This window comes from Heterodontus francisci, chromosome 41, assembly GCF_036365525.1.
Source record: "Heterodontus francisci isolate sHetFra1 chromosome 41, sHetFra1.hap1, whole genome shotgun sequence".
Classification (NCBI taxonomy): domain Eukaryota; kingdom Metazoa; phylum Chordata; class Chondrichthyes; order Heterodontiformes; family Heterodontidae; genus Heterodontus; species Heterodontus francisci.
The window spans coordinates 19,860,377-19,882,694 of record NC_090411.1 but is presented as its reverse complement, the minus strand read 5'-3'; the positions used below and the strand labels follow the sequence as shown (position 1 = coordinate 19,882,694).

Genomic DNA, 22,318 nt, shown 5'->3' with positions numbered 1-22,318 from the left:
TTCTCTCCTATGTGTTTACCTAGCTTCTCATTAAATTCCCCATGGTTGATCTTAATCTTAACTCCATCTACCCACCAGGGCTCCATATCCCTTAATACCCTTGCCTAACAAAAATCGAGCAATCTCAGTTTTGAAAAATCTGGAACTCCCTCCCCCTGCCTGCCTCAACAGCTTTTTGAGGGAGGGAGTTCCAGATTTCCACTACATTTTGTTGTGAAGATGTCCTTCTTGACATCAGTCCTGAAGGGTCTTGCTCCAATTTTAAGCTTCTGCCTCCTTATTCTGGACTCCCCCACCTGAGGAAATAGTTTCTCTTTATCAACACTTCCTTTAATCATCTTAAATTAGATTTTAATCTGCCTCTACTTAAAGGAATACAAGTCCAGTCTATGCAACTTGTCCTCATCATTTAACCCTTTCAGACCCAGTATTTATTTGGTGAATGGTCATTTGGCTTCCATCCTTTACTCTATTGCTACAGTGCCCAGTGCTTATAGCAGACGTGTTGGTGTCGATGCAATGTGTTAGCCGGTGTAAACTGATGAGAGACAATAGGAAATCTAACTGCACCAAAGGCAAAGAGGGAATCTCCATCCTCTGGCTCTCCATTTCCTGCCTAAATGCCCCAGTGCCATCACTCAATGCCCCATGTTCCCAGACTCTATCTTTTCCATAAGCCTTAGGACTGTTTAAGAAGCAGTCAGACTGCCGGGGGGGGGGGTGGGAGGGAGACCGAAGATGCCTTGCAGGAAGAATGATTTCGACAGGCCGTGTTTGCTCTCTCCTCTTTGTCAGGGGTAACAGCAAGGCTGATAACATCTGATCTTTAAATCAGAGATAGAATGTGTCCCATCACAGGATGCTGTAAATAGGACTAAAGAGAGGTACCAACAACTGTTTGAGCTGCCCAAAATAGCTGGCTGGCATGCTTGAAACAGTTTAAGGGGCACCTTTGCAAGTGACGCCTACGGTAATGACAAATAGTCAGTGCTATATAGGTGGCTGTCAGGGATAAGCGGGGATGGTGTAAGAGGTGGAGATCGTTCTATTGTGGACAGCATTCTGCGTGAACGTTCCTGTTTTATTCCTCCTGTGTTAACTCCTTGCACCATCTCCTACTTTAACTCATTCTTTCCCTGGACATTAAAACCTCAGGAGTCCTTTTCCCTACAAACTTCAGGCCTTTTTTTGAAAAAAAAACTTAAGCAGGGTGTCATCCAACTATTTCTTCTTTGCTTCCTCATCTGTCCTGCTTTTTCACCCTTAGTAGCTCTTGAACTATGGATCTTTGCTCTTATTTGTCAATAAAACCAACCAGGAGGATGGGGTGGCTTGTTCTATGTCAAATTGTGGCAATAAGTGCATTTATGAAGATCACTGTTTAATATTTCTAGCGGGATCAGAAATGAAAACAGTGATGAAACTGTAAATAAAAATACGGAGCAGTGGAAATCCTAAATGCACAAAAAGGGGTACGGTAGCATAGTGGTTATGTTATTGGACATAGTAATCCAGAGGTCTGGACTAATAATCTGAAAACGCGAGTTCAAATCCTACCATGGTAGCTGGGGAGTTTAGATTCAATTAATTAAATCCGGTATAAAAAGCTAGAATTTTACATTCAGTTTGAGGGAGAGAAGAGTGGGTCCAAGACTAGTATTTTAAACTTAAATAAGGGCAATTATGAGGGCATGCAAGCAGAGCTAACTAAAGTGAACTGGCAAATTAGGTTAAGGGATAGGTCAATTGAGATGCAGTGGCAGACGTTTAAGGGGATATTTCAGAACACACAGAATAGATACATTCCGAGAAAGAAAAATTCCAAGGGGAAGACCCACCATCCGTGGTTAACTAAAAAAGTTTTTTAAAAAGCCTATAATTGTGCAAAGAATGGTGGCAGGTCAGTAGATTGGACAGAATATTAAAGAAAAAGCAAAGAATGACTAAAAGATTAATGAGAGAAAATTAGAGTACGAGAGAAAGCTAACTAGAAATATGAAGACAGATTATAAGAATTTCTATAGATATTTAAAAACAAAAAAAGTTAACAAAATGAGTGTTGGTCCTATAGTGAGTCTGGGGAATTAATAATGGAAAATAAGGAGATGGTAGATGAATTGAACAAGTATTTGGCATCGGTCTTCGCCATCGAGGATACAAGTAACATCCCAGAAATAGCTGTAAATCAGGAAATGGGAGCTGTGGGCTGACAAGTCCCATGGACTTCATCCTAGGGTCTTAAAAGAAGTGGCTGGTGAGATAGTTGATGCATTGGTTTTAATTTTCCAAAATTCCCTAGATTCGAGGAAGGCTCCATTAAATTGGAAAATAGCGAATGTAACTTCTTTATTCAAAAATGGAGGGAGACAGAAAGCAGGAAACTACAGGCCAGTTAGCTTAACATCTGTCATAGGGAAAATGTTAGAAGCTATTATTAAAGACGTTATAGCAGGGCACTTTGAAAAATTCAAGGTAAACAGGCAACATGGTTTTTGAAAGGGAAATCATGTTTAACCAATTTATTGGAGTTCTAGGAACATAGGAGCAGGAATAGGCCATTCAGTCCATCGAGCTGCCCCACCATTCGATATGATCATGGCTGATCATCCACTTCAATGCCATATTCCCCACACTATCTTCATATCCCCTTATGTCATTTGTATTTAGAAATCTGTCAATCCCTGCTTTAAACATACTCGATGACTGAGCTTCCACAGCCCTCTGGGGTAGAAAATTCCAAATGATTCACAAATCTCTGAGTAAAGAAATTTCTCCTCATCTCTGTCCTAAGTGGCTTCCCCCTTATTTTGAAATTGTGTCCCCTGGTTCTGGACTCCCCAACCAGGGGAAACATCTTAGCTGCATCTACCCTGTCTACTCCTTTAAGTATTTTGTAGGTTTAAATGAGATCACCTCTCATTCTTCGAAACTCTAGAGAATACAGGCCCAGTTTCCCCAATCTCTCTTCATAGGACAGTCCCGCCATCCCGGGAACAAGTCTGGTGAACCTTCTTTGCACTCCCTTTATGGCAATAATATCCTTCCCTAAGGTAAGGGGACCAAAACTGCACACAGTACTCCAGGTGCAGTCTAACCAAGCTTCTACACAATTGAAGCAAGACTTCACTACTCCTGTACTCAAATCCTCTTGCGATAAAGGCTAACATACCATTAGCCTTCCTAATTGCTTGCTGCACCTGCAGGTTAGCTTTCAGTGACTTATTGACAAGGACACCCAGGTCCCTTTGTACATCTACACTTCCTAATCTCTTACCATTTAAGAAATACTCTGCACATCTATTCCTCCTACCAAAGTGTATAACCTCAAATTTTTCCACATTATATTCCATCTGCCACATGCCTGCCCATTCACTAAGTCTGTCCAAATCCCCTTGAAGCCGCTTTGCATCTTCCTCACAACACACAGTCCCACCTACTTTTGTGTCATCCGTGAACTGGGAAATACTACATTTGGTCCCCACATCCAAATCATTGATATATATTGTGAACTGCTGGGGTCCAAGCACTGATCCCTGCAGTACCCCACTAGTCACAGCCTGCCAATGCGAGAATGACCCATTTATTCCTACTCTCTGCTTTCTGCCTGTTAACCAATCCTTTATCCATTGCAGTATATTACCTGCTATCCTATGGGCTTTAGTTTTGCTAACTAACCTCCTGTGGGGTACTTTATCAAAAGCCTTCTGAAATCCAAGTATGCCACGTCCACCAACTCCCCCTTATCAATTCTGTTTGTAACATCCTCAAAAAACTCCAACAGGTTTGTCAAACATGATTTCCCATTCATAAATCCATGTTAACTATGCCCAATCAGATTATTATTTTCCAAGTGTCCATTTTTCACACCCTTTAGAATAGATTCGAGCATTTTCCCAACGACTGATGTAAGGCTAACAGGTCTGTAATTCCCTGTTTTCTCTCTCCCTCCCTTCTTAAATAGTGAGTTCTCTGAAGAAATAACACGTGCTGTGGATAAAGGGGAACTGGTGCTTAGATTTCCAGAAGGCATTTGATAAGGTGCCACATCAAAGGTTATTGTGGAAAATAAAAGCTTATGGTGTATGGGGTAACTTTTGGAACGGATAGAAGATTGGCTAGCTAACAGGAAACAGAGTAGGCATAAATAGGTCATTTTCTGGTTGGCAAGATGTAACGAGTGGTGTGCCACAGGGATCTGTGCTGGGGCCTCAACTTTACAATTTATATAAATGACTTGGATGAGGGGACCAAAGGTATGGTTGCTAAATTTGCTGATTATGCAAAGATAGGGAGGAAAGTAAGTTGTGAAGAGGACATAAGGAGGCTAACAAAGGGATACAGATAGGTTAAATGAGTGGGCAAAGATTTGGCAAATGGAGTATAATGTGGGAAAATGTGAAATTGTCCATTTTGGCAGGAAGAATAAAAAAGCATATTATCGAAATGGTGAGAGATTGCAAAGTTCTGAGATGCAGAGGAATCTGGGTGTCCTAGTGCATTAATCACAAAAGGCTTGTATGTAGGTACAGAAAATAATTAGGAAAGCAAATAGTTTGTTATCATTTATTGTGAGAGGAATTGAATACAAAAGTAGGGAGGTTATGCTTCAGCTATACAGGGCATTGGTGTGACCACATCTGGAGTACTGTGTACCGTATTGGTCTCCTTATTTAAGGAAGGATGTAAATGAGTTGGAAGCAGTTCAGAGAAAGTTTACTAGACTAATACCTGGAATGGTCAGTTGTCTGATCAGGAAAGGTTGGCGTTTAAAAGAGGAAGAGGTGACTTGATTGAAACATATAAGAACCTGAGGGGTCTTGATAGGGTAGATGTGGAAAGGATGTTTCCTCTTCTGGGAGAATCTAGAACTAGGGGTCAAAATAAGGGGTCGCCCATTTAAGACAGGGATGAGGAGAAATGTTTTCTCTCAGAGGGTCATGAGTCTTTGGAACAGTTCCTCAAAAGTGGGCGGCACAGTGGCGCAGTGGTTAGCACCACAACCTCACAGCTCCAGGGACCCGGGTTCAATTCTGGGTGCTGCCTATGCGGAGTTTGCAAGTTCTCCCTGTGACCGCGTGGGTTTTCGCCAGGTGCTCCGGTTTCCTCCCACAGCCAAAGATTTACAGGCGATAGGTAAATTGGCCATTGTAAATTGTCCCTAGTGTAGGTAGGTGGTAGGGAATATGGGACTACTGTAGGGTTAGTATAAATGGGTGGTTGTTGGTCGGCACAGACTCGGTGGGCCGAAGGGCCTGTTTCAGTGCTGTATCTCTAAATAAAATAAAATAAAAATAAATAAAAAGCAGGTGGAAGCAGAGTCTTTGAATATTTTTAAGGCAGAGGTAGATAGATTCTTGATAAGCAAGGGGGTGGAAGGTTATTGTGGGTAGGTGGGAATGTGAAGTTGAGGTTACAATCAGATCAGCCATGATCTTGTTGAATGGTGAAGCAGGCTCAAGGGGCTGAGTAGCCTACTCCTGCTCCTAATTCATATAATTGTATCAGTAATGGTAACAATGAAACTACTGGATTGTCATTACAAAAACACCTGATTCACTAATGTCCTTTAGGGAAGGAAATCTGCTGTCTTTACCCAGTCTGGCCTATATGTGATTATAGACATTCGTAGAATGCTTTTGCGACAATTTTCCTCGAACAATATGTTGTGGAACCAACTAGGGATAAAACTATTTTAAGTCTAATACTGTGCAATTAGGCAGGTTTAATTAGAAATCTCATAATAAAGGATCCTCTGGAGAAAATGTGATCATAATACAACTGAATTCCATATTAAGTTTGAGAATGACGTACTCCAGTCCCAAACAAGAATCTTAAACTTCAACAAAGCTAATTACGTAGGTATGAGGGGAGAGCTGGCTAAGGTTGATTGGGTAAATAGACTAAAAGGTATGGCAGTAAATAAACAGTGGGAAACACTTAAAGAAACAATTCAAAATGTTCAAAGAAACAAAAATTCAACAAGAAAGATTTTTGATTTCTCAGGGAATCAAGAGATGTGAGGAGCAGGCAGGAAAGTGGAGTTGAGATAGAAGATCAGCCATGATCATACTGAATGGCAGATCAGGCTCGAGGGGCCGAATGGTCTATTCCTGCTCCTATTTCTTATGTTCTGATTTTCAATGTGGTTGACTCTTAACTGCCCTCTGAAATGGCCTAGCAAGCTACTCAGTTCTATTCACAGGATTAGATAGGATATACAGCACAGAAACAGTCCAATCAGTCCATACCAACATTTATACTACACTCGAGCCTCCTCCTGCCTTTCCTCATTGAACTCTATTGGTGTAACCCTCTGTTCCCTTCTCCCTCATATGCTTACCTAGCCTCCCCTTAGATGCACCCATACTATTCAATTCAGCCACTCCTAATGATAGCGAGTTCCACATTCTCACCACTCTTTGGGTAAAGAAGATTCTTCTGAATTCCCGATTTGATTTTTTGGTGACGATCTTGTATTGATGGCCTCTATTTTTGCACATTCCCACAAGTGGAAACATTCTCTCTGTCTCTACTCTATCAAAACATTTTATGATTGTAAAACCTCTATAAGGTCACCCCTCAGCCATTTCTTTTCAAGAAACTATCCATCCTCTCCTGATAGTTTTATCCGCGCATTTCTGGCATCATTCTTGTAAATCTTTTTTTTGCACCCTCTCCAGTTTCTCTACATCTTTTTTATAATATGGCGACCAGATCGGCACACACTACTCCAGGTGTGGTCTAACCAAAGGTTGTTACAAGTTTAGCTCAACTACTTTTCAATTCTCTCCAGAAATAAACCCTAGTGCTTGGTTTGCCTTTTTTAATGCACTTGTTAGCCTGCATCGCTACTTTTATCAATGTGTGTATTTGTACTTCAGATCTCTTTGCTCCTTTACCCTATTTAGATTATTTTCTAAGTATTATGCAACCTAATTTTTAGTGCCAACATATAATACCTCACATTTATCTATGTTGAAATTCATTTGCCAACTATATGCTCACCCCTTTCTCAAGGGAAATTAGGGAATGGATAATAAATGCTAGCACTGTTAGTAATGTTCACATCCCATGAGTGAATAAAAAAAAAATACAGTATCGTCACACACAGCAGCCAAAAATTATTTTCCCAATCACATGAAATGACTCCTTGTACTTATCTTTTGCTGGGGGACTGTTACTTCAAGAATGTGTGACATCCCCATTGAAACAATAACTGTTAATAGGTGATGATTGTTAACTATATATTTTTGCTACCGTCCTATGCACAGTTGGTTGTACAGTTCCCGTTTTCCTTCCATCTGCCCCATTCCTCACCTCTCACACAGCTTGAACTCTCCCATAGGGAAGCGATGTTGCCAGCAGTTCTGATCATCCTCGGAGTTGAACACCTTGTCTTTGTGCTTCTCTGATGTGATGTGTCTTGCCCACTGTTTCTCACTGTTACTGTTTTTCCCACAAAGCCAGCAGTGGTAGCCAATCTATTCAAATGCAATGACACAGAAGGTTAGAGGTGAAGGAAGAAACAAAGTCAGTGTACACCCTTGATCCAGTTGTTTTAACCTCAATAATGACCATCCCCACCTTTCTTTTGTTCCACCATTGGTGACCATGCCTTCAGTTGTCTAGGCTCCAAGATCTGGAGTTCCCTCCCTAAATTTACCCAATCCCTTAATCTTGGTCTTCTCCTTAAAGATGCACTTTAAAACTCAACTTTTGGACCTGGCTTTTGATCACCACTTCTAACAGCTCCTTCCTTGGCTTGGCATCCATTTACATTTACACCTCTGTGAAGTACCTTGGGATAGTTTCCGATGTTAAAGGTGCTATTTGAACCCAAGTTGTCGAGCACATAATCCAGTCACTCCAGTCGCAGTACTGAGTGATTGCTGCACTGGTGTCTTTCAGATGTGGCATTAAACTGAGGCCCCGTCTTCTTCTCAGGTAAAATATGTTGAGCATTTCTCATACCTTGGCAATTACCTCTCTCAAAAGGCCACCATTGATGAGGAGACCCAACACTGGATCAGCTGCGCCAGTTCAGCCTTCAACAAATTATGGCAGCCAGTGTGTAACAACAAAGACCTCCACAAATCAACAAAAGTCTTAGTGAACAGAGCAGTTGTCATCACCACACTCCTGTACCTCAAGACCTGGACTGTGTATCAGTGACACAAAAGTGCTAGAGAAATTCCATCAGCAATGCCTCCACTGCATCCTCTGAATTCAATGGGAGCAGCATCGAACAAATGCTAGTGTCCTTGTTGAAGCCAGATGCACAAGCATCCATGCAAAACTCCTGCAAAATCAACTCCGATGGACTGGCAACTGTGTCCGCATGGCCAAAAATGATCTGCACGGCCAAGTCCCGTTTTCACAACTTTCAAATAGCCAACGTTCCAGTGGAGGACAAAGAAAATGCTTCAAAGACACTCTGAAGCTCTCCTTGAAGCATGGCTGCATTGACCTTAATGACAGGGAGGAGCTTGCTACTGACTGCTCAGAATGGCAACAACTTCTCCATCATGCTTTGAGTCCCAATGCCTGAATGATGAGGGAGTGTGACGGCAGAAAAGGAAAGAAAAGGAAGCAAATCCCACACTCCAATTCCTACTAGTTCATGGGATGTCCTGCCTCATGTGCCCAAAGATCTGCAAATCGAAAATCTTCCTGCTCAGTCACATGAAGACCCATGGCAGAAACTTGCGACCATGAGTAGAGATCCTTGAAACATAGAAAATAGGAGTAGGAGTAGGCCATTTGACCCTTTGAGCCTGCTCCGCCATTCATTATGATCATGGCTGATCATCCAATTCAGTAGCCTGTTCCCGCTTTTGCCCCATACCCTTTGGTCCCTTTAGACCCAAGAGCTACATCTAACTCCTTCTTGAAAACATACAATGTTTTGGCCTCAACTACTTTCTGTGGTAGCGAATTCCACAGGCTCACCACTCTCTGGGTGAAGAAATTTCTCCTCATCTCAGTCCTGAAAGTCTAAGGATACGGGGTAAACCTATGACTCCTGGTCCTGGACTCCCCCACCATCGGGAACATCCTTCCTGCATCTACTCTGTCAAGTCCTGTTAGAATTTTATAAGTTTGTATGAGATCCCCCCTCACTTTTCTGAACTCCATCGACTCAATCTCTCCTCATACGTCAGTCCCACCATCCCAGGAATCAGTCTGGTAAACCTTCGCTGCACTTCCTCTATAGCAAGAACATCCTTCTTCAGATAAGGAGACCAAAACTGCACGCAATATTCCAGGTGTGGCCTCACCAAGGCCCTGTATAATTGCAGCAAGACATCCCTGCTTCTGTACTCGAATCCTCTCGCTATGAAGGCCAACATACCATTTGCCTTTTTTACCGCCTGTTGCACCTGCATGCTTACCTTCACAGACTGGTGTACGAGAACACCCAGGTCTCGCTGCATATTCCCCTCTCTCAGTTTATAGCCGTTCAGATAATAATCTATCTTCCTGTTTTTGCTACCAAAGTGGATAACCTCACATTTATCCACATTATACTGCATCTGCCATGCATTTGCCCACTCACTCAACTTGTCCAAACCACCCTGAAGCCTCTCTGCATCCTCCTCACAACTCACCCTCCCACCGTTTTGTGTCATCTGCAAATCTGGAGATATTACATTTAGTTCCCTCATCTAAATCATTAATGTATATTGTGAATAGCTGGGGTCCTAGCACCAATCCCTGCGGTACCCCACTAGTCACTGCCTGCCATTCGGAAAAAGACCCATTTATCCCTACTCTTTGTTTCCTGTCTGCCAACCAATTTTCTATCCATCACAATACACTATCCCAATCTCATGTGCTTTAATTTTACATGCTACTCTCTTATGTGGAACTTTGTTGAAAGCCTTCTGAAAGTCCAAATAAACCACATCCACTGGCTCCCCCTCATCAACTCTACTAGTTACATCCTCGAAGAATTCTAGTAGATTTGTCAAGCATTATTTCCCTTTCGTAAATCCATGCTGACTCTGTCCGATTCTACCACTGTTCTCCAAGTGCTCTGCTATAAAATCTTTGATAATGGACTCTAGAATTTTCCCCACTACTGACATCAGGCTGACTGGTCTATAATTTCCCGCTTTCTCTCTAACTCTCTTTTTAAATAGTGGGGTTACATTAGCTACACTCCAATCTGTAGGAACTGTTCCAGAGTCTATAGAATCTTGGAAGATAACCACCAATGCATCCACTATTTCTAGGGCCACTTCCTTAAGTACTCTGGGATGTAGATTATCAGGCCCTGGGGATTTATCCGCCTTCAATCGCATCAATTTCCCCAACACCATTTCACTACTAATACTGATTTGTTTCAGTTCCTCTCTATCATTAAGCCCTGTGTTCCCCAACATTTCTGGTATGATATTTATGTCCTCCTTTGTGAAGACAGAACCAAAGTATGCATTTAGTTGGTCAAACATTTCTTTGTTCCCCATAATAAATTCCCCTGTTTCTGACTGTAAGGGACCTACATTTGTCTTCACCAATCTTTTTCTCTTCGCATACCTATAGAAACAGTTACAGTCAGTTTTTATGTTCCCCACAAGCTTGCTCTCGTACTCTATTTTCCCCTTCTTAATCAATCCCTTGGTCCTCCTTTGCTGAATTCTAAACTGCTCCCAATCCTCAGGTCTGTTGTTTTTCCTGGCAAATTTATATGCCTGTTCCTTGGATCTAATGCTATCTCTATTTTCCCTTGTAAGCCATGGTTTGGCTACCTTTCCCGTTTTACTTTTGCACCAGACAGGAATAAACAATTGTTTCAGTTCATCCATGCGCTCTTTAAATGTTTGCCATTGCCGATCCACCGTCCTCCCTTTAAGTAACGTTTCCCAATCTGTCACGGCCAACGCGTGCCTCATACTTTCGTAGTTTCCTTTACTAAGATTCAGGACCCTTGTCTCAGAATCGAGGGACGGCTGATAACATTACTGTTTGTGGAAGCTTGCTATGCAAATTAGGTACCGCGTTTCCTACGTTTCAACAGCGTCTCCCCTTGAAGAGTACTAAATTGGCTCTAAAGCACTTCAAGATGTCCCGAGGTTGTGAAAGACGCTATAAAAACAAGCGTCTTTTAACAAGTGTTTGCCTTCAACCAATTTTCTCCCCTTGCTGGAACACAATTCCACAGACACGGTTTCCTTCAGTGACTAACCAGAATGTCCATTACTTAAAATGAGACTTAAAATGAATGTTCATATGTCATTCCACTGGAGGAGTATCATAGCCCACACCCACTTTTCACAAGGGGCTGCTATATGGAATGGATGGTAAAACAGTGCGTGCCAGCGATTCCCAATGAGGCACTCCCCATGTGCAGCACTCTGTACTCGGGGTACCAGATTGTGGCATTGCCCCTATGCTCTGTAGGTACTATTGCCTAGTACAGCACTTGTATTCCCAATGTCACTGGCCTGTTACACAAGAACATATGAAATAGGAGAAGTAGGCCATTCGGCCACTTGAGCCTGTTCCGCCATTCAATAAGATCATGGCTGATCTGATTTTGGTCTCTTTTCTGTCTGTTCCCCATAACACCCTATTCCCTCATAGTTCAAAAATCTGTTCAACTCAGCCATGAATACATTCAATGACCCAGCCTCCACTGCTCTCTGGGGAAAGAGAATTCCAAAGATTAATGACCCTTAGAGAAGAGATTTCTCCTCATCATCGTCTTAAATGGCCGAATCCTTATTCTGAATCTGGGCAGCAATCGCATGGGAACACCACCACCTGCTAGTTTCCCTCCAAGCCATGCACCATTCTGACTTGGAACTATACTGCCGTTCCTTCACTGTCACTGGGTCAAAATCCTGGAACTTCCTTCCTAACAGCACTGTACGTGTACCTACCCCACATGGACTACAGCAGTTCAAGAAGGCAGCTCACCACCACCTTCTCAACAGCAATTAGGGATGGGCAATAAATGCTGGACTAGCCAGCGAAGCCCACATCCCACGAACAAATTAAAAAAAAACTATGCCCCTAGTTCTAGATTTCCCTATAAGGGGAAACATCCTCTCAGCATCTACCCTGTCAAGTCCCCTCAGAATCTTGTATGTTTCAATAAGATCACCTCTAATTCCTCTAAACCCCAATGAGTATAGGCCCAACTTTCTCAACCTTTCTTCATAAGACAACCCTTCATCCCAGGGATCAGACTACTGAACCTTCTCTGAACTGCTTCTAATACAAGTATATCCCTCCTTAAGTAAGGAGACCAAAACTCTACACAGTACTCTAAGTGCGGTCTCACCAACCCCAGGAACAGTCATAACAAGATTTCCCTACTTTTATACTCCATCCCCCTTGCAATTAAGGCCAACATTCCATTTGCCTTCCTAATTACTTGTGTACCTGCATGCTGACTTTTTGTGTTTCATGTACGCGGACACCCATATTCCTCTGTACCGTTGATTACAGAATATGATGCGCCTCAAGTCTTTCATAAACAACCTGCCACCATCTTCAATAGAAAAAGAGTCCTATCATTATTAGAACCTCTAGGGGTTGGGACCCAACTTATTTTTCTTCTGAAAAAGTTGTCTCAAGAACCTTAATTTCCATACGTACCCCCACATCGGCATAGTCGGTGGGCATGTGGATCTGCTTCTCGCTCTGCTTCGTGGTCAGTTCTGTGGGCTCTCCAGTCATCACTGACTTCTGGTTCTTCAGCCACATCTCGTACACCTGCTGCATGTCATACACTGCAAGGAAGACAAGTCAAATGTTCAGACTCCGTACACTCAGAGCAGGGTACTGAAGTTCAGCTCAAACCTACTGTGCTCAATAGGATTGGGGGAGAATCTCTATTGCACCGCTTACCACCAGAACAATTTTTATTGTCAGCTGTGGCTCAGTGGGAGCACTTGTAGAGCTATAGTGTAATTATGGCACAGAAGAAGGCCATTTAGCCCATCGAGTCCATGCCAGTTCTCTGAACAGCTCTGAACATTCCCCCGCTCTATCCCCGTTGCCCGTGCAAATTTATTACCCTCAAATGCCTATCCAATTTCCTTTTGAAAATATTGATCGTCTCTGCTTCCACCACCCTGAATGGCAGCGAGTGCCAGGTGGTTCCCACTCGCTGCGTAAAAAGGTTCTTCCTCACATCCACCCCTGCTTTCTCTTGCGCAAAAGCTTAAATCTGTGTCCCCTTGTCCTTGTACGATCAGCTCATCGGAACAGCTTTTCTTCTCGCCTCTGAGTCAGAAGGTGGTGGGTTTAAGTCCCACTCTAGGCTGACACTCCGATGCAGTACTAAGGGAGTGCTATAATAAAAGCAAAGTGCTGGAAATACTCAGCAGAGCTGGCAGCATCTGTGGAGAGAGAAACAGAGCGAGTGCTGCTGTCTTTCGGACGAGATTTTAAACCAAAACTCCATCTGCCCCCTCAGGTGGATGTAAAAAATTCCATGGCACTATTTCAAAGAAGAGCTGGTGTTCTGACCAATATTTATCCCTCAGACAACATCACCAGAACAGATTATCAGGTCATTTATCACATTGCTGTTTGTGGGAGCATGCTGTGCGCAAATTGGCTGCCGTGTTTCCTACATTAGAATAGTGACTGCACTTCAGAAGTACTTCATTGGCTGTAAAGTGCTTTGGGACATCACTAGGATACTTGGGCAATGTAGCAGAGGGGCCACTACTATTACTCATGGGACAGAGCCAACAACAGTCAATGCCTTCAGGAGTGGAAGGGGGAAAATTAGCAGGGGGAAAAAATTACAATAGTTAAAACAAACTAAATCTACTCACTTTTGGTTTCCTTCATGTACGTCCAGGCGTCAAGCTCCTCAAAACTATGGGCAAATGAGCAGTTTCCAAAATACTGGCACTTTTTTCCTTTTGCCACATGTGTACATAACTGCAAAGTAAAGCAGACTGATATAGTTTAGAGTATTTGACTGCACAATGAATGCCAAGCAACCCGTGCGTTGGATAATGGACAGAGTCCAAACGCTGGCCTCTGGCATTGCCACTAGCTCAGCCTGAAGTGACCTCCAATTAAAAGCATTTGAACATAACAGAAAGTGGAGTGATTTGCAACACTGGAAATTTCCGGTTTTGGTAGACTTGGTGACATCATCCTTCTGCGCCACCAGATGATATTACACGTGCACCAGGGTCCACCAGATGACATCATCACTCATGCGCCAGGATACCCAGCAAAGTCTTAGTGACTCAGGAATGTTAGCGTAGAGCTTGAAGACCACGGTGCCTGCCTGCTGGGTGAGTTGTGCCCAATCAAAACTCCCCTTCCCTGCATTGCTCATACACTAGTGATGCCCAGAACGCAGCCTCAGAAAGGAGACCGACAAGAACAGGCCGCTTGACCTGTCGGAGCTGCTGCCTCGCGACCACTGTAACGTCCAGCTACATTCTGATCATCTCGACTAAACTGCCAGGCAGATTCTTCCAAACATTTAATGCTTTTGGCATCTCTTCAGAATGGCAAAGGGAAATGGCAAATCTGCCATTAGAACAGTGTGATCACTCACACTCCAGGACTACTCTGTCAGCTTTGGCTCAGTGGGTAGCACTCTTGCCTTGGAGAAAATCATGTGTTCAAGTCCCACTCCAGAGACTTGAACACATAATCCAGGCTGGTGCTCCATTGTAGTACTTGAGGGGAGTGCTGCGCTGGCGGAGGTGTTGCATTTCAGATGCGTCCTCTCAGGATGTAAAAGATCCCATGGCACTATTTTGAAGAGGAGTAGGAGTGTTGCCCCCAGTGCCCTGGCTGACATTTATCCCTCAATCAACATCACTAAAACAGATAATCTAGTCATTACCACATTGCTGCTTGTGGGATCTTGCTGTGCACAAGTTGGCTACTGCGTTTCCCTACATTACGAAAGTGACTACACTTCAAAAGTACTCAATGGCTGTAAAGCATTTGAGATGCCCTGAGGTCATAAGAATGTCTATAGAACAGCAAGTTCTTTTTTTCTTTACTCACATCATACTGCTGTGGGATATTTCTGCAGGATGGCAGTGGCCGGATGGCAACCCACTTCTTCCGCTCATTCGACATCACCAGCATTACCTGCCGCTCTTTGGTCCATCTATATGGAAAGAGCAGGAACATACACCATTCTGCCACTACACCTTAGGAAGGACGGGCAGGCTTTGGAGAGGGTACAGAAGATAGTTAATGAATGGATCCAGGGATGAGGGATTAGTGAGGTGGATCGTATTCCCTGGATTTTAGATGGAGATTTTAATTGAAATCTTCAAGATATAAAGGCAACAGATAGTTTCTCCCTGACTGCCTTATTTCCACTGGTTGGGGAGTCTAGGCCTAGGGGGTTAGTCAAAATATCAAGAACTAGGAATGAAATTAGGAAACACTTCTTCAAACAAAGGGCGGTAGAGGTTTGGAACTGTGTTCCGCAAATGGCAATTGATGCTAGATCAATTGTTAATGTTAAAACTGAGATTAATAGATTTTGGTAGCAAAAGGTATTAAGGGATATGAGGCAAAGGCAGATATATGGAGTTAGGTCACAGATCAGCCATGATCTTTACTGAATGGTGGAACAGGCTCAAGGGGCTTTTTCTCTTTCTACGTACCTATGGATAGACTGGAGATGCTCTTCACAGAGCAGAGAAGGCCAAGAGATTTGATAGCGATGTTTAAAATCATGAAGGGTTTTACACAGAGTAACAAAAGGAAACAGTTTCTAATGGCTGAAGGGTTGATAACCAGAAGTTACAGATTTAAGGTGATTGTGTTATTTCTTTCTCTTTTCCAGGAAGTATGCGGTGTGCCTTTAAGTCTGTAACAGGATCAGTACTGCTTTAAGGCAGCAAGCTCCAGGGACTGAGTCAAAGAATGCATTCTCATTGCCGTTGGATACATCCATTCGGCGAACAAGGACAAAGATACAAAGTTGCCAACTGACATTTGAAACTAGCTGTAAAACTGGCTTTTGAGACAGTTAACAGATACACACACAGACTGTCTGCCAGCATATACTGAAGGAAATGAGAGCTCTCTCATGCTTTATTTAAACCCTATTTATTATACTCTCAGAATTCTGATGTCAAGCCAGATTAATTTGTTAAGAAAATAACCAAATTCCTTTAACTACTGATGGTAATTGCTGAAATTCATCGCTGGAAAAGAAGAGCATCAATTCAACTACTGAACTAGACTACGGACTGTTCTACTGTTGAAGAACCTTTTTTCCTCCCCCATCGGACAGCTGTGAGGACTTCAAGCAACCTTAGACTGTTCCACATTGGAAGAGTCCACTTCGGCAGGAGCGTAAATCTGCAAGGACACTAATTTTTTTCTATTTTAAATGTTGTTTATATCTCAGTAGTATTTAAGAATTTAGTTTTTCTAATTAAACTGTTTAATTAGAATCTAAAGACACCTGGTTTGGTTAGCCTCATTTGGGGGTGAATAGATGGTACAATTTGGCTGGGTATTTCTTTACTTTGGAAAGTATAAAATGATATGTTAGGCGATCTGTGGAGGGGTGGGACTGAATCAACTGTGCGTTTTTCCCACCACAATCAGAATCATATATTTTGATTGGGGGCTTTGTCTTGAGCGGTCAGTCGTAACAATTGGCAAAAGAACTAGAGGGGACATGAGGAAAAACCTCTTTTACGCAACGAGTGTTAGGATTGGGAATGCACTGCTAGATAGGGTGGTGGATACAGATTCAACAGTAGCTTTCAAAAGGGAGTTGGGTAAGTAATTGAAGGAGAGAAAGCTGCAGGGATATGGGGAAACAGTGAAGTGGGGAGGGGGGCTGTAGGTGGGACTAACTGGGTTGCTCTTTGAAAGAACGGTTACAGTCAATGGGCCAAATGCAGTGCTGTACTGTTCAATGATTCTATAAACTTCAGCATGCATCCATATTCTCCTTCACTAAATACTCCATTGAGTGTTCCAGTTGCTTGGTGAAGACGTTGCCACTGAGTGAGTTACACGGACCAGGAGTTTGTCAGTTTCGCTCCCTGCTCTCTGTTGCAATTGTCACTGTGCAACAATTGGTCACAGCAACCATGGGTTAGGGATCAGTCCGAGTTCCATTTATGATCACTCGCAGAAACCACAGATAGTTTGTGACTGGACTGGACGAACTACAGCCCACAGTTGAATATCCTGCGAACAATCACAGTCTAGTCTCACATGTGAAAAGCGTAGTTTGTTGGCCGTGGTACTGGAGAGAGAGGGGAAATGGGGAGAGAGAGAGGAAAAGGGGAGTGCCAGGATCCCAGCATGCCAATGACTCCAAGAGAGATGGGGAGAAGATGGGGAGGAAGTAAAGGTGAGTCTGAAAGATCAACCTTTATAATACGACTGTATTGAAAACAAGAAAGACAGAGGAAAAAGGGGGGAGAAAGAGAGGAAAAGCGGAGAGAGAGAGAGAGAGAGAGAGGGGAAAAGGGGAGAGAGAGAGAGAGAGGGGAAAAGGGGAGAGAGAGAGAGAGAGGGGAAAAGGGGAGAGAGAGAGAGAGAGGGGAAAAGGGGAGAGAGAGAGAGAGAGAGGGGAAAAGGGGAGAGAGAGAGAGAGAGAGGGGAAAAGGGGAGAGAGAGAGAGAGAGGGGAAAAGGGGAGAGAGAGAGAGAGAGAGGGGAAAAGGGGAGAGAGAGAGAGAGAGAGGGGAAAAGGGGAGAGAGAGAGAGAGAGAGGGGAAAAGGGGAGAGAGAGAGAGAGAGAGGGGAAAAGGGAGAGAGAGAGAGAGAGAGGGGAAAAGGGGAGAGAGAGAGAGAGAGAGGGGAAAAGGGGAGAGAGAGAGAGAGAGAGGGGAAAAGGGGAGAGAGAGAGAGAGAGAGGGGAAAAGGGGAGAGAGAGAGAGAGAGAGGGGAAAAGGGGAGAGAGAGAGGGGAAAAGGGGAGAGAGAGAGAGAGAGAGGGGAAAAGGGGAGAGAGAGAGAGAGAGAGGGGAAAAGGGGAGAGAGAGAGAGAGAGAGGGGAAAAGGGGAGAGAGAGAGAGAGAGAGGGGAAAAGGGGAGAGAGAGAGAGAGAGAGGGGAAAAGGGGAGAGAGAGAGAGAGAGAGAGGAAAAGGGGAGAGAGAGAGAGAGAGAGGAAAAGGAGAGAGAGAGAGAGGAAAAGGGAGGAGAGAGAGAGGAAAAGGGGGGAGAGAGAGAGGAAAAGGGGGGAGAGAGAGAGGAAAAGGGGGGAGAGAGAGAGGAAAAGGGGGGAGAGAGAGAGGAAAAGGGGGGAGAGAGAGAGGAAAAGGGGGGAGAGAGAGAGGAAAAGGGGGGAGAGAGAGAGGAAAAGGAGAAAGAGAGAGAAAAAGGGGGGAGACAGAGAGAGAGAGAGAGAGTAAAAAGGGAAAGAAAGAGTGAGGAAAAGGGGGAGAGAGAGAGGGGGGGAAGGGGAGAGAGAGAGAGAGAGAGGAAAAGGGGAGAGAAAGAGAGAGGAAAAGGGGAGAGAGAGAGAGGAAAAGGGGAGAGAGAGAGAGGAAAAGGGGAGAGAGAGAGGAAAAGGGGAGAGAGAGAAAAAGGGGGAGACAGAGAGAGAGAAAAAGGGGGGAGACAGAGAGAGAGGAAAAGGGGAAAGAAGTGAGGAAAAGGGGAGAGAGAGAGGGGGGGAAGGGGAGAGAGAGAGAGGAAAAGGGGAGAGAGAGAGGAAAAGGGGAGAGAAAGAGAGGAAACGGGGAGAGAAAGAGAGGAAACGGGGAGAGAGAAAGAGAGAAGAAAAGGGGAGAGAGAGAGGAAAAGGGGAGAGTGAGAGAGAGAGAGAGGAAAAGGGGAGAGAGGAAAAGGGGAGAGAGAGAGAGGAAAAGGGGAGAGAGAGAGAGAGAGAGAGAGAGAGGAAAAGGGGAGAGAGAGAGAGAGAGAGGAAAAGGGGAGAGGAAAAGGGGAGAGAGAGAGAGAGAGAGAGGAAAAGGGGAGAGGAAAAGGGGAGAGAGAGAGGAAAAGGGGAGAGAGGAAAAGGGGAGAGAGAGAGAGGAAAAGGGGAGAGAGAGAGAGAGAGAGAGAGAGAGAGGAAAAGGGGAGAGAGAGAGAGAGAGAGGAAAAGGGGAGAGGAAAAGGGGAGAGAGAGAGAGAGAGAGAGGAAAAGGGGAGAGGAAAAGGGGAGAGAGAGAGGAAAAGGGGAGAGAGAGAGAGAGAGAGAGGAAAAGGGGAGAGAGAGAGAGAGAGAGAGAGAGAGGAAAAGGGGGGAGAGAGAGAGAGAGGAAAAGGGGAGAGAGAGAGAGAGAGAGGAAAAGGGGAGAGAGAGAGAGAGAGAGGAAAAGGGGAGAGACAGAGAGAAAAAGGGGGGAGACAGAGAGAGAGGAAAAGGGGAAAGAAAGTGAGGAAAAGGGGAGAGAGAGAGAGAGAAAAAGGGGGGGAGAGAGAGAAAAAGGGGGGAGAGAGAGAGAGAGGGGGGGAAGGGGAGAGAGAGGGGGGGGAAGGGGAGAGAGAGGGGGGGGAAGGGGAGAGAGAGGGGGGGGGGGAAGGGGAGAGAGAGGGGGGGAAGGGGAGAGGGGGGGGAAGGGGAGAGAGAGGGGGGGGAAGGGGAGAGAGAGGGGGGGAAGGGGAGAGAGAGGGGGGGGAAGGGGAGAGAGAGGGGGGGGAAGGGGAGAGAGAGGGGGGGGAAGGGGAGAGAGGGGGGGGGGAAGGGGAGAGAGAGGGGGGGGGAAGGGGAGAGAGAGGGGGGGAAGGGGAGAGAGAGGGGGGGGGAAGGGGAGAGAGAGGGGGGGAAGGGGAGAGAGAGGGGGGGGGAAGGGGAGAGAGAGGGGGGGGGAAGGGGAGAGAGAGGGGGGGGGAAGGGGAGAGAGAGGGGGGGGAAGGGGAGAGAGAGGGGGGGAAGGGGAGAGAGAGGGGGGGGGGAAGGGGAGAGAGGGGGGGGGAAGGGGAGAGAGAGGGGGGGGGGAAGGGGAGAGAGAGGGGGGGGGAAGGGGAGAGAGAGGGGGGGGAAGGGGAGAGAGAGGGGGGAAGGGGAGAGAGAGGGGGGGGAAGGGGAGAGGGGGGGGGGAGGGGAGAGAGAGGGGGGAGGGGAGAGAGAGGGGGGGAGGGGAGAGAGAGGGGGGGGAGGGGAGAGAGAGGGGGGGGGAAGGGGAGAGAGGGGGGGGGAAGGGGAGAGAGAGGGGGGGGAAGGGGAGAGAGAGGGGGGGGAAGGGGAGAGAGAGGGGGGGGAAGGGGAGAGAGAGGGGGGGGAAGGGGAGAGAGAGGGGGGGAAGGGGAGAGAGAGGGGGGGAAGGGGAGAGAGAGGGGGGGAAGGGGAGAGAGGGGGGTGGAAGGGGAGAGAGAGGGGGGGAAGGGGAGAGAGGGGGGGGAAGGGGAGAGAGGGGGGGGAAGGGGAGAGAGAGGGGGGGGGAAGGGGAGAGAGAGGGGGGGGGGAAGGGGAGAGAGAGGGGGGGGGAAGGGGAGAGAGAGGGGGGGGGAAGGGGAGAGAGAGGGGGGGGGAAGGGGAGAGAGAGGGGGGGGGAAGGGGAGAGAGAGGGGGGGAAGGGGAGAGAGAGGGGGGAGGGAGGAGAGGGGGGAAGGGAGAGAGGGGGGGGGAAGGGAGAGAGAGGGGGGGGAAGGGGAGAGAGAGGGGGGAAGAGGGAGAGAGAGGGGGGAGAAGAGGAGAGAGAGGGGGGGGAAGGGGAGAGAGGGGGGGGAAGGGAGAGAGAGGGGGGGAAGGGGAGAGAGAGGGGGGGAAGGCTCTCTCTGTGTTTCCTTTCTCTCTCTTTTGTTTCCTGTTCTCTCTCTTTTTTGCCTTGCTCTCTCTTTTTGTCCTGTTCTCTCTGTTGTTGTCCTTGTCTCTCTCTTTGGTTCCTTGTTCTCTCTCTTTTGTTCTTCTCTTTGTTCTTTCTCTCTTTGTTTCTTTCTCTTTTTCTCTCTCTTTTTTTCCTTGTTCTCTCTCTGTTTTTTCCGTTTCTCTCTCTTTTTTTCCTTTTCTCGCTCTGTTTGTTCCTTTCTCTCTCTTGTTTTTTCCTTTTCTCTCTTGTTCTTTTTGTTCCTTGTTCTCTCTCTTTTTTTCCTTTTCTCTCTCTTGTTTTCCGTTTCTCTCTCTTTCTTTTCCTTTCTCTCTCTTTGGTTCCTTGCTCTCTCTGTTTCCTGTCTCTCTCTTGTTTCCTTGTCTCTCTCTTTTTTTCCTTTTCTCTCTCTTTGTTCCTTTCTCTCTCTGTTTTTCCTTTCTCTCTCTTTGTTTCCTTTCTCCTCTCTTCGCTGCCCCTTGTCTCTCTCTCGCTCTTTCCCCGTTTCTCTCTCTCTTCTTTCCCCTTTTCTCTCTCTCTCTTTTCCCCTTTTCCTCTCGCTCTCTCTCGCTCTCGCTCTTCCCCTTGTCTCTCTCTTTTCCCCTTTTCTCTCTCTCTCTCTCTTCCCCTTTTCTCTCTCTCTCTTTTCCCCTTTCTCTTCCCCGTCTCTCCCTCTCTCTCGTCCCCTTTTCTCCCTCTCTCTCTCTCTTCCCCTTTCCCTCCCTCTATCTTCCCTTTTCTCTCTCTTTGTCCTTTTCTCTCTCTCTCTTCCCTTTCTCTCTCCCCCTTTTCTCCCGCTCTCTCTTCCCCTTTTCTCCCTCTCTCTCTTCCCTTTTCCTCTCTCTCTCCCTTGCCCTCCCTTCGTCCCTGTCTCTCTTTTGTCCTTTCTCTCCCTCTCTCTTCCCTGTTCTCTCCCTCTCTCTCCCCTTTTCCTCCTCTCTCTTCCCTTTCTCTCCTCTCTCTTCCCCTTTTCTCTCCCTCTCTCTTCCCCTTTCTCTCCTCTCTCTTCCCCTTCTCTCCGTCGCTCTCCCTTTCTCTCCCTCTCTCTCCCTTTCTCTCCCTCTCTCTCCCCTTGCTCTCCCTCTCGCTCCCCTTCTCCCTCTCTCCCCTTTCTCTCCCTCTCTCTTCCCCTTTCTCTCCCTCTCTCTTCCCCTTTCTCTCCCTCTCTCTTCCCCTTGCTCTCCCTCTCTCTTCCCCTTGTCTCTCCCTCTCTCTTCCCCTTTCTCTCCCTCTCTCTTCCCCTTTCGCTCCCTCTCTCTTCCCCTTTCTCTCCCTCTCTCTTCCCCTTTCTCTCCCTCTCTCTGCCCCTTGTCTCTCCCGCTCTTCCCCTTCCTCCCTCTCCTTCCCCGTTCTCTCCCTCTCTCTCCCCTTTCTCTCCCTTCTCTTCCCCTTTCTCCCTCTCTCTCCCCTGTTCTCTCCCTCTCTCTTCCCCTTTCGCTCCCTCTCGCTCCCCTTTCTCTCCCTCTCTCTGCCCCTTTCTCTCCCTCTCTCTTCCCCTTTCTCTCCCTCTCTCTTCCCCTTTCTCTCCCCTCTCTCTTCCCCTTTCTCTCCCTCTCTCTTCCCCTTTCCTCCCTCTCTCGTCCCCTTGTCTCTCCCTCTCCCTTCCCCCCCTTTCTCTCTCCCCTCCTCCCCCTCTCTTCTCCC

The 22,318-nt window shown here is 46.1% G+C and overlaps 1 protein-coding gene and 1 long non-coding RNA gene across 4 annotated transcripts in view; one reads left to right on the top strand and one right to left on the bottom strand.

The window, feature by feature from the left end:
• LOC137353303 (uncharacterized) overlaps positions 1-16,417 on the top strand; it is a 68,530-nt gene extending 52,113 nt beyond the window's left edge. The window contains exon 3 of the long non-coding RNA XR_010969836.1: positions 15,797-16,417. This is a non-coding gene — a long non-coding RNA (uncharacterized lncRNA). The remainder of the gene's footprint in view (positions 1-15,796) is intronic.
• Positions 1-22,318, bottom strand: part of zc3h7bb (zinc finger CCCH-type containing 7Bb) — a 107,729-nt gene that overhangs the window by 8,629 nt on the left and 76,782 nt on the right. For 2 of the 3 annotated variants that reach the window (XM_068019430.1, XM_068019431.1), the window contains exons 19-22: positions 15,001-15,106; positions 13,797-13,905; positions 12,607-12,740; positions 7,318-7,481 (exon numbers count right to left, since the gene is read on the bottom strand). In XM_068019430.1, coding sequence (XP_067875531.1) covers positions 7,318-7,481; positions 12,607-12,740; positions 13,797-13,905; positions 15,001-15,106 — 513 coding nt within the window. The remainder of the gene's footprint in view (positions 1-7,317; positions 7,482-12,606; positions 12,741-13,796; positions 13,906-15,000; positions 15,107-22,318) is intronic. The other variant, XM_068019432.1, reaches the window with a different exon arrangement.